Raw genomic sequence first — 14,904 nt, 5'->3', positions numbered from 1 at the left:
ACCACAAAAACACTTTTAAGGCAAAAGTTTTCACTAGTTATGAATTTTGTGCTAGAAAGAATCTGGTCTTTTAAAGAATGCGAACTGCAGTTGCTATGATTTTTTTTTTTTTGCCTCCTGCATGGGTATTATGTTTGTTCTAAACACAGGTCAGAACAGGCTGAGGGATGCAGTCATCAGCATGGGGCAGTTTAAGGTTCTTCACATCTCTAACACATCTCTGCCAAACTTCCATATGCCTGCCTTCACACGTGTCAGATTCTGCTGTCACAGAATTAAAACTGATCAGGGTCCTAGAAGCTGACGGCCAGAGGCAGAAACCCCCGAGGTTCCCATCATAGACCCTGCAAACAGAACTGCCAGTCCCAGTGCACTCGGTGATTACCTGTTAGGGTCCGAACCATAATCTGCTGAGCCTGACCTCTCTTTTAAACTAAGCCAAATAAGGACAATGAATACTATAACTTTCCACAGATGTTTCTGTACCATTACATGGTGTTTTTAATTTCATTACCCAAGACTTGACTTACTGTTTTCTAAGTATTGAGATATTTTGCACTGTTCCCCAAAATACTTCATTCCCCTTATAAGGGAGGAAAGCTGTTTACTAAGATCCCAGACCTGTTTCCAGGTTTGTCTGCTCTTCTGACCGTGGTTCAATTTCTTGCGGTGGCCCTCCTGGTGGTAATGCTGACCCTAAATACAATGGTGATGGTTCAGTTCCATACGGATTCGAAAATCCTGGAGGTGCAAAGCCAGGTCCTGGACCAATGGGCTGAGGAGCCACTGAATAGAAAGGGACAGTTCGGACAGCTTCCTGGTCACCAGGAGGAATCATACCGGCTGACCCATCAAGGACAGCCTGAGGTACTGCAGCACAAAAAAAAAGTTAAGAGTTATAACTAAACAGCAATTCCAATGTGCGAACCTTTTACTCTATGAATAAAATGATACAATGCAGAAGTGAAATGTCACTGTTTCTACCACCCTTTTAAGTGGTTTCTTATACCAGACACCTGAAACACTTATTTTCTCTCTGTCATGAAGAATGATATGAAACACTAACCTGAAGGCATCAGCTGCACACTTTGCATCTGTTGAGCCATATTGGGTAATAAGGATGCTAACAATGCATTTTCAGCACCTGGACCCATGTCACGGCCAACTCCTGCTCCATCACATTGACTAGCATGGTCTAATTCAGAGCTTGGCGTACTACACGCATATGGTGCTGGGGTGGATCTGTCTGTGTTATAAGCTATTGCACCTTCCTGCACAAAAAAGCAAGATCTTATTAACTGTACCAGAAAAAGTTCATAACCAAGGGAACATATAACAAAGGAAATCTTAAGAGTGAAAATAGCACACAGGTTTTTTTAGCATTTAGTCAAAACATGAGTTGTCAGCCATTTGCAGGCCAATTTCAACCAAAACATTTAAATCAAGACATTTTTTTGTTTGCTTCTGGGTTTTTTTGGGTGGGGTTTTTTTTGTGTTTTTTTTTAAATGGAAGCTTAGTTAATTAGCTCAAGGTTCAAATTTCTAACAGATCTCTAAATAAATGGTAATCATTTCCACTCTGTTACAATCTAGCTATACTAACTGACACACAACTTCTTTTTCTGTCAAGCAGATCCTCTGCTTACAGCAGGAGTTATTGCAACCTAATGAGCCTTGCAATTCTCCTTGCATTACAGTACTAAGAAAAGCTTGTGTCATATAATGTACACCACCCTTTGACTATTCTGTATTGAATCTCAGGGCACTGAAGTGTGGTAAATCCACTTGGTTTGAATCATAACACCTGCACTTTATGACATGAATACATCATAAGGTCACTTCGTATATTTCTGTGATTAGCAGTATAAACAAAACCATTTAAAAAAATTGATTTACACTAATCTTTAAAAGAGAATACTTCGTGTTGAGAAGTACATTTTGTACCTTGATCTGTCCATCCACATGTCGAAGCCTTACTAACCATGAAGGTTCAATAAAAGATTCCTGTTCTGGTTTTTCTTTTATCTGTGGGTCAAACAGGCGTAGCTGTGATGACATCTAGAGAAAGGAATCATTGCAAAGTTTAAGTTAACCAGCCAACAAAAGGCAACTGTACCCACAGCTTACCACCTTACTACCACCTTACGTTACCTGGATTAGCTGGCCAATAAGTACGGGTGAATAGTAATGTGGATCTTTAAGGACAGTTCTGGAAATCACTTCACAATAATGGAAAGCCTGAGCAGCAAGTCCCATTTCAGCTAGTCGGCACGCATAGATGAATTTGAAAACCTATGGAATGCAAGCAGGTGAAATAAAGCAAGTGATCGGAACATTCTTAGAAGTATGAAATGAAAGGCAGTCTGTCATTTCAGTTGAAAGCTCAAATATCCCATTATCACATCTACATTAGGCAGGGAAAAAAAAAAAAAAAAAAGGGAAAAGCATTCAATTATCCTCTTCCACCCAACGTATCCAATGGAAGTTATCTATTTGTCTACAGCTAGTGCCAACACATTCTGCTGGATTTTTCTTTTGGAATATAGCTACGATAACAACAAAATTTAAAATTCAGAAGTTCAGAATGCACAGATGAAAAACATGAAAAGGAGATTTAAGTGACAACAGGAAAAAAGCTATCTTGCACTATGTTATCCACGAATATTTCATGTTACAACAGATAAAATATTTGCTATGCTGAATACAGCACATGAGAGTAAAACCTCACATAACATCTGCCAAAATTAAAAAAAAAAAAAAAAAAAAAAAAGAAGAAACAGCTCTTCATCACCTGGAAATTGGGCAAGCAGCCAGGCTGAGTTCCTAGTGACTGTGCATATTCATAGGCTTCTGTTCTTTGAATGGCTTCATTGGTGGCAAACTTAAAAAATGGCAAGCTATTCGGGAATAAGAGAGGAAAAATATTATTTAACATTGAGATTATATATGCTGACAATAAAGACAATCAGAAATAAATTCAGAAACATAGCTCTATTAGACACACAATATCAATAACTTCTACTCCTCAAACAAGGACAGGGCATCAAATAGTTATCTCAAAACCAGCTGTGGCTAGTGATGATAAGGGGAGCAGCGCAACTCAGTCTCTCAAGCCATTAAGCTTTCGTTTTTGCACCTAAGAAGTCGTGTTTACAAAAAAAAAAAAAAAGGAAAACCAAACCTATGATTCGATCCAATTAGGACAAGCTTTGTTGTCTTCCTTGTGTAAACTCCAAAACCAACTTGGGCCATAAGGTAACAAAAATGAGCAGCATCCAGCAGGCCTTTAGAAGCTGTAGAGAAATAAGTGACAGAACTCAGGACATTTCCTCTTGTTGGCACGCTGTAATTCAGTGTTCCGTAGTGTTTTGGCTTTGCATTCAAATACCTTCACAATAGAGACATGCCCATATAAAACTGTTCCACTTTACATTTTACACGGCAATTGCTTGTTTTCAAAAAAATAAGCTGAGTAATTAAAGCTTTTAGAAAGCTTTTCCTCCAGTCATCACCCTGTTCATTCCCCAAGAGTTACCAAGAGTGTCTCCCATGGTAGCAATGGTCCTGGATTCCAAGTCCACATTATTGGTCAAGTTGGATAACACCATTGCTAGATGAGGCCTCCAGTCTCCCCACTTCTCATCTCCACAGCACTAAAATTAGAAGAATTACTTAGTCAAATCAGTGCCTGGAGCTCTGCATGGGTAAGTGTTTCAACCTAGAAAGGACTAAAACAACTTATCTGACAATTCTAGGAAAAGCACATGGGAAGATTACTGTTGTGAACTACACTACTCACTGTAGTACCTCTTCAGTCTCAACTGCAGCTCACACTTGAATCTTACCGTGGATGCAGCTGGCATCCTTCCAGACATGAGCTGGTAAACAGTCTGCAGAGGGTCATTAATTGGGAGACTGTTGGCAAACCTACAGAGACATTACAGAGAAAAACAAAACACAAATAAGGGGTAAGCAGTTAAAATGTACTTGAACACTCTGGCAGTTAATGTAGTTTAGTTTAAGAGAAGGAAGTGTTGTTTGAAAATACTACACTGAATAAGCAATTGCCCAGTGGATAATGTTCAAAAGTAAAACATTATTAGTTAACTGGATCTGCCCCTCTGACATAGGTCAGTCCAAGCTAGGAAAAACCTCAGGATTCTCCCCTTGCCAGCTGACTAGACTGAGTACATGATTTCACAAGCTGAGGAAGCCAAGAGAAAGGTTTTCTGTCTACAGACAAAGCATGCAGGAACACAGCTGCTTCTTTCAGGCAAGGAGAATGAAGGTAGGACAGAGTTACATGTCTTTAACAAAGTTGACAGCTGGGTTTTTGCACAGTTTTTTCAAAGCCTGTCAAGCAAGCCCACAGATGACACTGTTCAAATACCCCTTAAATGGAATGAGTGGCGCAGAATAACCTCTCAGGTTTAGCTTGATGGCTAGAAGGCCCCAGAATAAAAAGTAACAGATGATAACTGAATATACAGGTAAAATTAAAGCATAATTCTTCCATGAGCTACTAAGGATAACTCATGATTTTGACATTAAGGTTTCTGAGCACCAAGTCTCTACCTCATTAGCAGAATAGGTAGCCATATTGTACTAATCAACAAGCAAAACAGTACCTGGTCATAACTCTTGCATGTGTTCTGCTGTCCATTTTGCTGGCAAGTAGCAGAGCATGACCCCATAAACCATGCTTCATGGCAGACTCCAAAGCATCCTAATTAATACAGAAATTGGTTTCCTGGGAATACCTTAACATACTACTCAGATAAACAATGACCATTTTACAGTAGTACTTTGTGACTGAATGAAAAAATGTTTGTTTAGATCAAATGCTAACACATCAATCTAATTTTGGTTTATGATATAAACTGTAGGGCATAACGTTTTGCCATATCAGCATAGTGTAGCACCATGAAATATTATATGCGCTGCAAGTTGCGAAAATGATTTTAACTGATGCCTAGAGCTTTAAGATTTGTGAAAAATAAGTAAACAAAATAAGACACATGCAGTATTTGGAACAACAGTATAAGCATTCACCTTCTTGCGGCCATAAAGCAGCAACTCTCTGAATCTCTCTGTCTCTTTCTCAATACTGTCAATTGTGGTTATAAGACTATCAGTGAGAAACGAGAGCTGGGCTTCACCAGATTCCTCTTCCACTTGTTCCAAAGCCTCATTAGTGAAATCAATCAGATTTGCCTCGTTAGGGGACTTCCCAGGAAGCCACACTGTTTTATGATCTCGGAGCAAAAGTTCAGCCAAGTCTGTTCCCACAACAGTCTATACATGTAGAGAAAAAACAAAAATAAAAAAATCCATTATTTCAACATTGCCTTCATTTTATTTGTCACTTCAACAACGTGTGAATATCAGCACCTCTGAGCCCCTGAGGACAAGTGACCAGTTTACCTGTTCCATCAACCTGTGAACTATTCCAAGATAAGTCACTATACAGGTATTACTGTCTTTTACATAAATACCATTTTGTCTATAAAATATTTTAGGATAGGTAAAAATTCAAGCAGTGAGACATACCCCATTCTGCCTGCACAACAGTACAATGAAGTCCCACAGCAGACTTGCAGATTCTTTGTCAATTAAATTTTCGTTCTTAAAGCACTGTGTAGCTTTATTTTGTGCAAAATTAATAACATCCACTTTATGTGTGTCATCCCTGGGAAAAAAAAAAAAGAAAAAAGGAGAAAAGTTTTTAATGAGACATTAAGATCATAACAACATGAAGATCAAAAAACATTCAGATCATTATTGTGATTAGGATGAGGAACAAATTTAAAGCTCAGGTATTATTTAAGCAGGTGAAACGCCACAAATATTTTAAGTCAGTTTAAATCCTGTGACTTGCAGACAATTAAAAGTTTGATGAAGAAATTAATTCTGAATGCATGAAAGTTATTGCTGAAATCTGTAAGAACATACTTAGCAAGAGGACCAGGAAATGCTCTCATCTCTTCTTGTTCTGGAGAATGTTGTAACATAGTCTAAAACACAAACATAAATCATAAGAAATTCTTGTAACTATGAATTTTGCTTTTTAACAATAAAAACCCCAGACCTGAACATAACCCGTAGTATAATCAAGCCTATTGCTCTTAAACAAAATACATATGGTGACTTGCAACATGCACAAGGAGAATAAATGATGAAATCTACTTTACATGGAAGTCGTTCTGTAGCAAAATACAAAAACCTTCCTCACATCTCCTTAATCATAGAACAGAATCATAGGATCATTTAGGGTGGAAAAGACCTTTAAGATCACCGAGTCCAACCGTAAACCTAACGCTGCCAAGTCCAATAATTTTCCTGATGCTGTTCTAGTACTTGTGTACAATTCTGCTCCCTTCTAATGGTATTTTACCAATGAATTCTACCCTCATCATGTAAGCCCGTCCTTCCATATACGTTACATGACTTGAGTAATGCATTTCTTTGTAGCAGCACCAGAAGAATGAAAATATACCCATGATATTTAGTCCCCAGTCCATCTAGATACAAGCAGTCCTTAACCCTGCAGAGAATGTACAAGGACAACGTTGTATCTATCAACAGCAATACATTAGAAACCAACCAACCCATCTCCAGCCCTTCTAGGAGGTAAGGATTTTACCTCAACAAAACTGTAAGGAGCTGGATGACCTGATCATGATTACATCACCTCTCAGAGGAAAAGAATTTTTAAAATTACTGTTTTACTTAGGATTACAGCCCAGATAAATATAAATATACATGCTTTGGCATATAAAAAAAGGTCAGGGAGCTATAGATCCAAGTTCCCTACTCCCCTTCCAAAAGAAGGACCTGTATTCCACCACCTCCCTTTTTTCTTTCAAACTTTACCTCCATACTGTGTATTTCAACCAGAGCTGGCTGTCCTTCTGAAGGCAGGTTGGGCAGCACCTTTATTAAGAAGCCCCCAGGACCAAACCTGGTACAGATATGAGGCACTGAAAATTTCTCAGGTGTTGAGGGCCTTAAAGGTGCTGAAATGGGAAGAAAAGATAAAATAAGAACAAGTAACCCGTTTTGCAACTAAGTAAAACTTGCTGATGTATTTATCCAATTCAGTAATCCTGCAGTACTAGTGGAAAAAACCCCGCCATTCAATTTAGCTAAACTTCATAAGCAACAATTCATCAGTTCCATTATAGTCCCAAAGATATTCTGAAGATTTGCAACAACAAGAACAAAACTAGATTACAGAACTTTAAAATCCACTTATTTTTTCAATGCAGGGGCTTTGATTGTTTGTATTAGACACATTTCTGTGGTCTCTGTACAAATACAACATGTCTTCAAAGAGCTAACGATATACTTCAACATATTCCAGAAAAGCTTTTCCAGAGAAACAGTGTTTTGTTCCACACCAGAAGGGTAAGAAAAAAATATGGAAAAATCTGAAGTTTAACTTAAACTTTAATCATTCCCCATGAAGCACAGGCAGTGTAGTTAAAAATCTACCTAAAAAGACATTTACAAATGGAAGTATGCAGAATTTAATAGCAAACGCTGTCTAGCTACTACTGTGATATACCCAGGTTTCAGCAAGCAAGTTATCCTTACACTGAAAAGGAAACAAAACTTTGTTCATGTGTACATACACTGTAAACCAGCATTTTTTTTTCCTGTTAACAGGCTCAATGAATACATGAAAGGCATCTCATACACTACAAATAGTAACAGAAGTGCAAACTACTACTAGCAGACAACCTCACAAGCACAGTGCCTTCCCTCCTCCTTCCCCAATGGTGCCAATACCTTGTTCTACAGCTGACCATCCAGTTTCAGTCGGGTAGCCATACTCTGTAAAAGGCTGTTGTCCATCAAAGTTAGCAGCATATCCGCCATATGGATAATCTGTGTGGAGCGACACTGCCTGCGCAGTAGTTTCATACGTATTAGCCGTTAGATCATGATTACTTCTATACAGCTGGCTCTAAATAGATCATATTAGTAATTGTTAGCAGAGAGCGTGAAGTTACACAAAGCAAGCAATGCTACAAGCATGACTCAAGACGGGAAGCATTCCCCCACCGGCTTCAATTCCTCGTACTGTTGATAAACCAGGCTTGCTATATCACTGCATTTGAGAAAGCTACGCTGTAAGACACCTACAGCAATAGGCTATAGAAGATAATTAATATATCTTAGTGTTCTCCCTTAGAGTTTTTACTACCATTTGATCTGTTCACATCCAAGTATGTTCAGTTCTCTCATAACAGAAGGTCTACATGCTTATGTGAATAACAACATTACAGAATGAGTTACAGGTTCAAGTGTTGCTGTATCAGCAACTATGGATCAGAATCAATGTTCACCTCTGCTGTAACACTTTGACAGAAAACCTCAACTGATTAAACCTGATGAATGCCTGAATGACTTCAGGTGCCTCAAGATTAATGCCTAAATGATCTCCAATACTACTTCCAATATTACTAAATGAATTGGAGTTCAGACTGGAAAACCATCTAAACTTTCAAGAAACATGATGAACCAACACATAAGACTACAGCTAAAATGACACATTCCACTAGCAAAGACTGTACCTCAAAAATTACCCAAATATTCTCTGTGTTTTTCAGGTATTTGTACTTACGGCATAAGTAGATGAGTGATCAGTTAGATTTGGTTTTTGCTTTTAAAGTCAAAATAGCATCATACAAATATGGAGTTAGCCTTTTAACGTCCCAAGTTCAGTAATAGCATTCATGCTTGTGATGAGAAAAACGACGTAACACTGAAAGCCAGGCACATTATCAGCTACAGCCAAGGACAGTAAGGACAAACACAAACAGCAAATGGATTCAGTAGAGGAAATTTTCCATTTCTCTGTGTGTGTGGCAACTTGCACAGCTGAGTGCCGATTTTGGTTAAAGTTCTCTTGACAACTGTGATAAATATTACATTCAAAACTATATTACAAAACAGCCTTAACTTACAGAATGAAAGTTTTCAAAATACATACTCCCCAAGCTAAACCCAGAAATATTTCCATATTTCTAATGTTCCACCCACCCCTAACATAGAGAAAGACCTGACTCAGCCGAAAGAATACTTGATGCGACCGTTTGAAACTCACTTGTTGAGAGCGAGAGCTGAAACTACTCTGGTGACTGTGAACACTGCGGGAGCTACGGAGACTATGACCAGAATGCTCACTGTGGACACTGCGCCTATCAAATTCATCACCATAAGGATCTCTGTGGGGTTCAGATTCATCATCAAAACTTCCAGTAAAACGGGGATCGTATCTCCAGTTATCTTCATATCGGTCATGTCTGAAGAACAAAGAAACATACAAAGCAAAAATGAACATAGCCACCCATATCCCTGAGGGAAGTCCCTTCACTGCGTACCCATCAAGAAGAAAACTGTACCTAACTTCAGAGGGGGTTTTTAGATTATTTCTTAGATTGAGGTTTTTATTACAGTACACAAACTGACATTTCTTCAAGAAGTTCATCCAGAATATTCAAGATCAAGACCAACATCATACTCGGAGTCTGTTCCAGGAAAACCTACAGAATGTTCACCCGATCTGAAAACAAGTCCTACTGCCTCAAATCCTTTTCTTAAGAGTGACATGACAGCTCATCTCTTTGCCCTCAATGACCTGTGTTAAAGCTACAGAAAGGACTAGCAACATATACCTGTGAAATATGTGTAATACTGCACTTTAATACTCTGTCACAGGATGCATCTGCATTCCTAGAGAATATTGAGAGGATCTGACTTACAAAGCTGCACAATACCCTAAAATTCTGACACCTGATACAACTGTCACAACAGATCATAAATTCTCAAGGCTTTGGGGCAGATCTTCAGCAAATAAAGTAGTATTTCTGTTAGCGCACGAGCAAAGCCTCAGCCTTTGCCTTAATACTTACTGCCATAACTTAATTTTCTGGTGACACATTTGACTATGGGGGACTCAGCCCTGAAGAAATCAATACCAGATTCTCCGCCTTCACTGAGCCATACGCTCTAGTTCTCTGATCGTCATTAGCACCTAGGCCCCGTGCTGCCCTAGGTCTGGAAAGAGCATTGAGAGAACATGGATCAAATGGACAAACCTGTTGCCATATGGATACGCTTCTCTCTTCTGGTAAGGGTTTTGTTCAGCATCATACCAATACCTCTGATCATAACTTCTAGGATCTCTGTATCTGGGGTCGTATGCTGATGAGTAACGTTCCCAGCGACTTGGATCTTTGGAAAATAAAGAGAAATGGTTTAGGTATTGGAAGTTGTTGCCTGCAACCTTTTTTCTATTCCTTTCTCTTTAATTACATGCTGATTTGGTCCTGAAGCATATAGCAAAACCAAAATAATGTACTTAAAGCTACATAAACATGTCCACTCATTTTTAGTTTTTTTTAAAAAACAAAACAAAACCCTAAAAAATCAATTTCGCAGCTTTCAGAGAAACATGGTTATTATAGTCAGCTAGATACTCTTGAAAGGACAGTGTTTACCATCAGACAGATAGATCTTTTCTAACAACTTTAAAAGTTGATCATAACATGATAATAACTCAACAAATATTAACAGAATCTTTGTGATCAGTCTTCAGACAGTCATGCTAAATGTCTCAGGATGCAGACAGATGTTGCTTAAAACCCTCCCAGGCACTACACAAGCAATTATCTTCAGATTCCCAATGCCAGTACGTCTCTGTGAGCATTCAGACAATTATGGACAAAACCCAATTCTAGTCATGAGTCCATTTCTGTTGACACCCACCTAAAATTTACTTTAGAAGTCTGTCTGAGGGTTACGCACCAAGGATACACCCCAGTGAATGACAGGCTTGCAACACATTGAAGAAAACTGTTCTGTAGACTTACAATGGTGTGCTTTCACAATGGAAAGGCAAATTGAAGGCTCGTAGTGAGGGAAAAAACCCTTAATTTATTTTCTATTTACTACTTCTACTGAATAAGAAACACACAGGAAGGATGGCATGTATTCAGAACTGAAGTAGGCTCAAAGACCAATTTGCAACAAGTACAACTTTTTTCTTGCTTGTTGTGGAAAGGATATCAGTTTTATTAATATGGAAAAATATAATAATTCTCTGATCTTAAAAGTTCCTCTTCCCAATAAATTTTTGTTTAAACTTGCAATTTTCTATAGAAAAATTCAGAGTTCATTCTGACACCTTACCTCCATAATCATATGAGTTTGGGTAGTAGCCTGGATAATAATCATTCCATCCACTTTTTGTATAATAATCTTCAGTATACCCTTGCCTGAAAGAAAGCGCACAGGTATAAGAAGCTATTATTCCTCCTTCAACCTCTTCTAAAGTCAGCAGGAGATATGAAGAACTATATGCCACGACTGATTAGGTAGAGTTTCATATTTAAAATAAAGCACTTACAGGAAATCAAGGAATCATAAAATTAAGACTTTACAAACCAATACATCACTAAATTGTTGTGTGCCATAAAAAGCTGGCATCCCTTACTATACAATAATTTAGTGATTTTTGTGAACTGCTTTGGTGATAAGTTTAATTGCTTACAGACAATTAATCACACAAACTACTGCTACAATTAGCACCCTTTGAACTGTCTCAACAGAGAAGTCAGTAATTTAACAATTAATGAAATAATTGCTCCCTCAGCTTTAACAGTGTGCTGTTATACACCTTATGGTGATGGAAAGAGGACTACAGTCTGGAGAAGAGGTCATGAAAATGGGTCAGGCCATGAACTAGCACTTGCATAGATAATTCTGAACAGAGGGTTTCAGCTTCTGGGGCTGCCATTGCGGTGTGTGTCACCAGCATTAAACAGAGTCAGAAAAGAAACAAAACTAAAAGGCACTACACCTTTCTTTGGGTACCTGGCCAAAGAACTCAGTGCTGTATCACCTTGTTCGACTTGGAGCTGGTGCCAATCTGTGGCCGGCAAGCACGCAGAATGCTAACAGTGCAGGCTAGCACTACTGTAATCCCAGTGCTTTATTTTCATTCTGCACTCTGTTTCTCAATCTCAGCTTTTCAGTAGACGCAGCAATGTTTTGAGTGTTAGCACATCCTTACATTTACTACTTCAGTGAATAAATGAGATAGCACTGAGATGCAATTGTAACACAGCACATCACTACACAACTAATTCCAGGCACCTTCTAGGTTATTACCCTTCTCAACAGGCTCGGATGGACAATAGCGTGTAGGAAAGGCTTGTTTTTCATTTGAGCAAACAGAGAGGACTGAATACAAGAAAATACTCATTTACAGAGCCCATGTTAGGATACCGATTGTCCAAATGAACAGAACAAGCACAAGAACCTGACTGAAACCAACACATCAAAGTAAGAGTCAGTGCATACACCAAAGATAATTAGAATACTTCTGATGGAAAAAGTGTGGCCATTATGTGAAAAATCATGAGCCTTTATTATATGCCATTTTTAGGACACCATCCCACAATTTCTGGAAAAAGCTAGAAGATGAATGTGAGCTGAAAAATGTAGTGTGCCTACATATATGTGCGTACACATCTATGTATATACACGTACATATATGTGTATATATATACATGTATGTTTATATCTACACATGTATATACACGTGTATACACTCACACACACATATGTATACATACACGGAGCAGAGGTAAAGATATTTAATGCCAGTTTGGAACGACAGGAACATTCATGCTCCCTACAGCTGATCATACAACTGATAGTGCAAACTCCAAAGCAGCCAAGCAAGTCCAGTGATGCTCCTCCCTGGAATGTGTGGGAGGTTTGCTAACACAGCACCCACCTCTGCAGAGGAGGAGATTTGATCTTATCAGATCAGGTTTATCCACCCAACCGATCTTCCCGGTCTCCTTCAGAAAGATGTCATTCTCCTCCCCTCCCCAAACAGAGTTTACAAAGCTGCGTCATCAATACCGGTACATTAAGGGCAAGCTTCAGACACGCTATCACACTGACTTTGCCGCTCTTAGGCTCTGCTGCCCTGCAGTCCCATACCCCAGTCCACAGCCGACTGCACTGTCACGTCACACATCGACACTGACAGAGCTACTCCTAACAGGCTTTCATCTGCCCAGTGCCACCTATAGGAATTTCAACGTCTTATAAAAATAGTACATAAGAGTACACACCAGGAAGTGCTGCCAGAGGTTATCATCTCATCACAATATCTCACGGTGCACTTAGATTCACTTAAGATGATGATAAAAGTTATCACATGCAGCTACAGCCATTGCTTTGTACTCCTTGAGGCCACAATACACCTCCTATAATCTTCTGGAGGCGGTAAGCAAAATGTTATGTTTTTAATTTGGAGACTGCTCCGTGAGTGAAATGCCACCAACAACAGGCAAATACTACAAAGGGTTTCATCATTTCCAGACAGATAACTGGGGTTCTCTCTTGGAAACCTGCACACCCACCCACGAGATAAGGCAACAGTAACATTTTGTCATTAATTTGAAGTTCATACAAATCACTTATGCAATAACCATCAGAAAGCAGTAATCCCTGGAAGGTAATTTGCTGCTTCTTGCTTGAGAAATACTAGATATTTCATTTCTGCTTTTTATTTAATATTTGCAAGTAGCATCTGAACACAGTTTCCCTCTCTCAAATTTTTTTATTTCATATAATCAGACAGACCAAGGCTTTTAAATTTTCCTAATTCATGTGCTACCTGCATCAAAACCTGTAGTGAAGTCAGTGGCTGAAACGGGCCCACATAGCACCTTTGCTACGTGGACCACAGTTTGGGAATTTTGTGAGAAAGCTTATCCACACAGTTGAAGTAATCATCAGACAAATTAACCTTACGCAGCACCAGGATGTTTTCACTTGATTCACCATCTCTCTCTTCTGAACATCTGAAACACCGTAAGTCAGTAGGCCACACATACTGCTACGCTTGCAAGGCAAATCCCAGACCAATGTGCAAAAGTGCCATTTATTAACAGAAGTAGGGGCCACCGCTGAAGTACTAGCCAGAAACTAAATTAGTATTGATTAACAAACCCACAGCCTACACTGCTCGTTCACAGCACATGTGAGAAAGAGCCAACCTCAGCACCGAGCCCACCGCAGTGACTCCTGCCTGGCAGAAACGCCAACAACCACCCAGAGAATTGGATGAAAGGAATAATAAGGCTTTAGCGACAGAGAAGACTGCGGAATCATATCTTTTTCAGATGTGGCATTTGATACGGTCCGTTCCTACAGCAGCACACAATGAGCCTTTCAACTTCCTCACTGCAGCTTATGCTATAAAACTTCAACAGGCGTCATTACGCTCACTGCTTCAGGGTGTACCAGACCTTTACTCAACTCAGGAATTGCATACCTAGAAGAAGGCCTGTCAGAGCAGTGACTAGCTCTGGAACTAGGACGTTCAGGCTCAGAATACCGATAGCTCCCAGGCTCCATATAAGCAGTGCTGGTGCTATCGTAGTGTCTGTACCGTGGGTCATACTGTCCATAGGTATCCTCCTAGAAAAGAGATTGACATGTAAGGTAAGAGGCTTCCCACCTCCAAGGATAAACCTTTAAAAACAAACAAATCGCCATACACACCACAACTGTGATACATGAAGAGATGCAGATCAATAGATTACAGTATAGCTTTTGATACCTGTTGTGGCAAGTTATATTCAAGTCTATTAATATTCAAACTTAAAAAAAAGAAAAAAAAACACACACAAAAAAACCACATTACGTCTGGACTAAAGGCAGTTCAGCCACTATGCTGGCCACTTTGTTAAACTGTCAATAATTCAGGGAGCAGATGGGAACCAAATTTGAACACCTGGGCAGCTAAGACAGTTATAACTGCCAACTTTTTCCAAAGAACCAAATAAACTGCTATCAGCTAACATCTGTGCC

The 14,904-nt window shown here is 39.2% G+C and overlaps 1 protein-coding gene across 5 annotated transcripts in view; it reads right to left on the bottom strand.

Moving 5' to 3' along the window:
- The window catches only part of SEC16A (SEC16 homolog A, endoplasmic reticulum export factor), a 32,000-nt gene that overhangs the window by 8,689 nt on the left and 8,407 nt on the right, over positions 1 to 14,904 (bottom strand). For 4 of the 5 annotated variants that reach the window (XM_087753419.1, XM_087753420.1, XM_087753421.1 and 1 more), the window contains 18 exons: positions 14,366 to 14,511; positions 11,200 to 11,285; positions 10,107 to 10,242; positions 9,113 to 9,311; positions 7,792 to 7,969; positions 6,874 to 7,016; positions 5,953 to 6,014; positions 5,551 to 5,689; positions 5,053 to 5,295; positions 4,629 to 4,726; positions 3,846 to 3,927; positions 3,536 to 3,653; positions 3,182 to 3,293; positions 2,792 to 2,897; positions 2,152 to 2,292; positions 1,945 to 2,058; positions 1,067 to 1,271; positions 622 to 870 (listed from right to left, as the gene is read on the bottom strand). In XM_087753419.1, the coding sequence (XP_087609545.1) occupies positions 622 to 870; positions 1,067 to 1,271; positions 1,945 to 2,058; positions 2,152 to 2,292; positions 2,792 to 2,897; positions 3,182 to 3,293; positions 3,536 to 3,653; positions 3,846 to 3,927; positions 4,629 to 4,726; positions 5,053 to 5,295; positions 5,551 to 5,689; positions 5,953 to 6,014; positions 6,874 to 7,016; positions 7,792 to 7,969; positions 9,113 to 9,311; positions 10,107 to 10,242; positions 11,200 to 11,285; positions 14,366 to 14,511 (2,557 nt within the window). The remainder of the gene's footprint in view (positions 1 to 621; positions 871 to 1,066; positions 1,272 to 1,944; positions 2,059 to 2,151; positions 2,293 to 2,791; positions 2,898 to 3,181; positions 3,294 to 3,535; positions 3,654 to 3,845; positions 3,928 to 4,628; positions 4,727 to 5,052; positions 5,296 to 5,550; positions 5,690 to 5,952; positions 6,015 to 6,873; positions 7,017 to 7,791; positions 7,970 to 9,112; positions 9,312 to 10,106; positions 10,243 to 11,199; positions 11,286 to 14,365; positions 14,512 to 14,904) is intronic. The other variant, XM_087753422.1, reaches the window with a different exon arrangement.

This window comes from Nipponia nippon, unplaced genomic scaffold (genome assembly GCF_047370975.1).
Source record: "Nipponia nippon isolate SJK-2023a ecotype South Korea unplaced genomic scaffold, ASM4737097v1 scaffold_16, whole genome shotgun sequence".
Classification (NCBI taxonomy): Eukaryota; Metazoa; Chordata; class Aves; order Pelecaniformes; family Threskiornithidae; genus Nipponia; species Nipponia nippon.
Note: the sequence above shows the minus strand (reverse complement) of the source record. Positions and strands in the feature narration are given on the sequence as shown.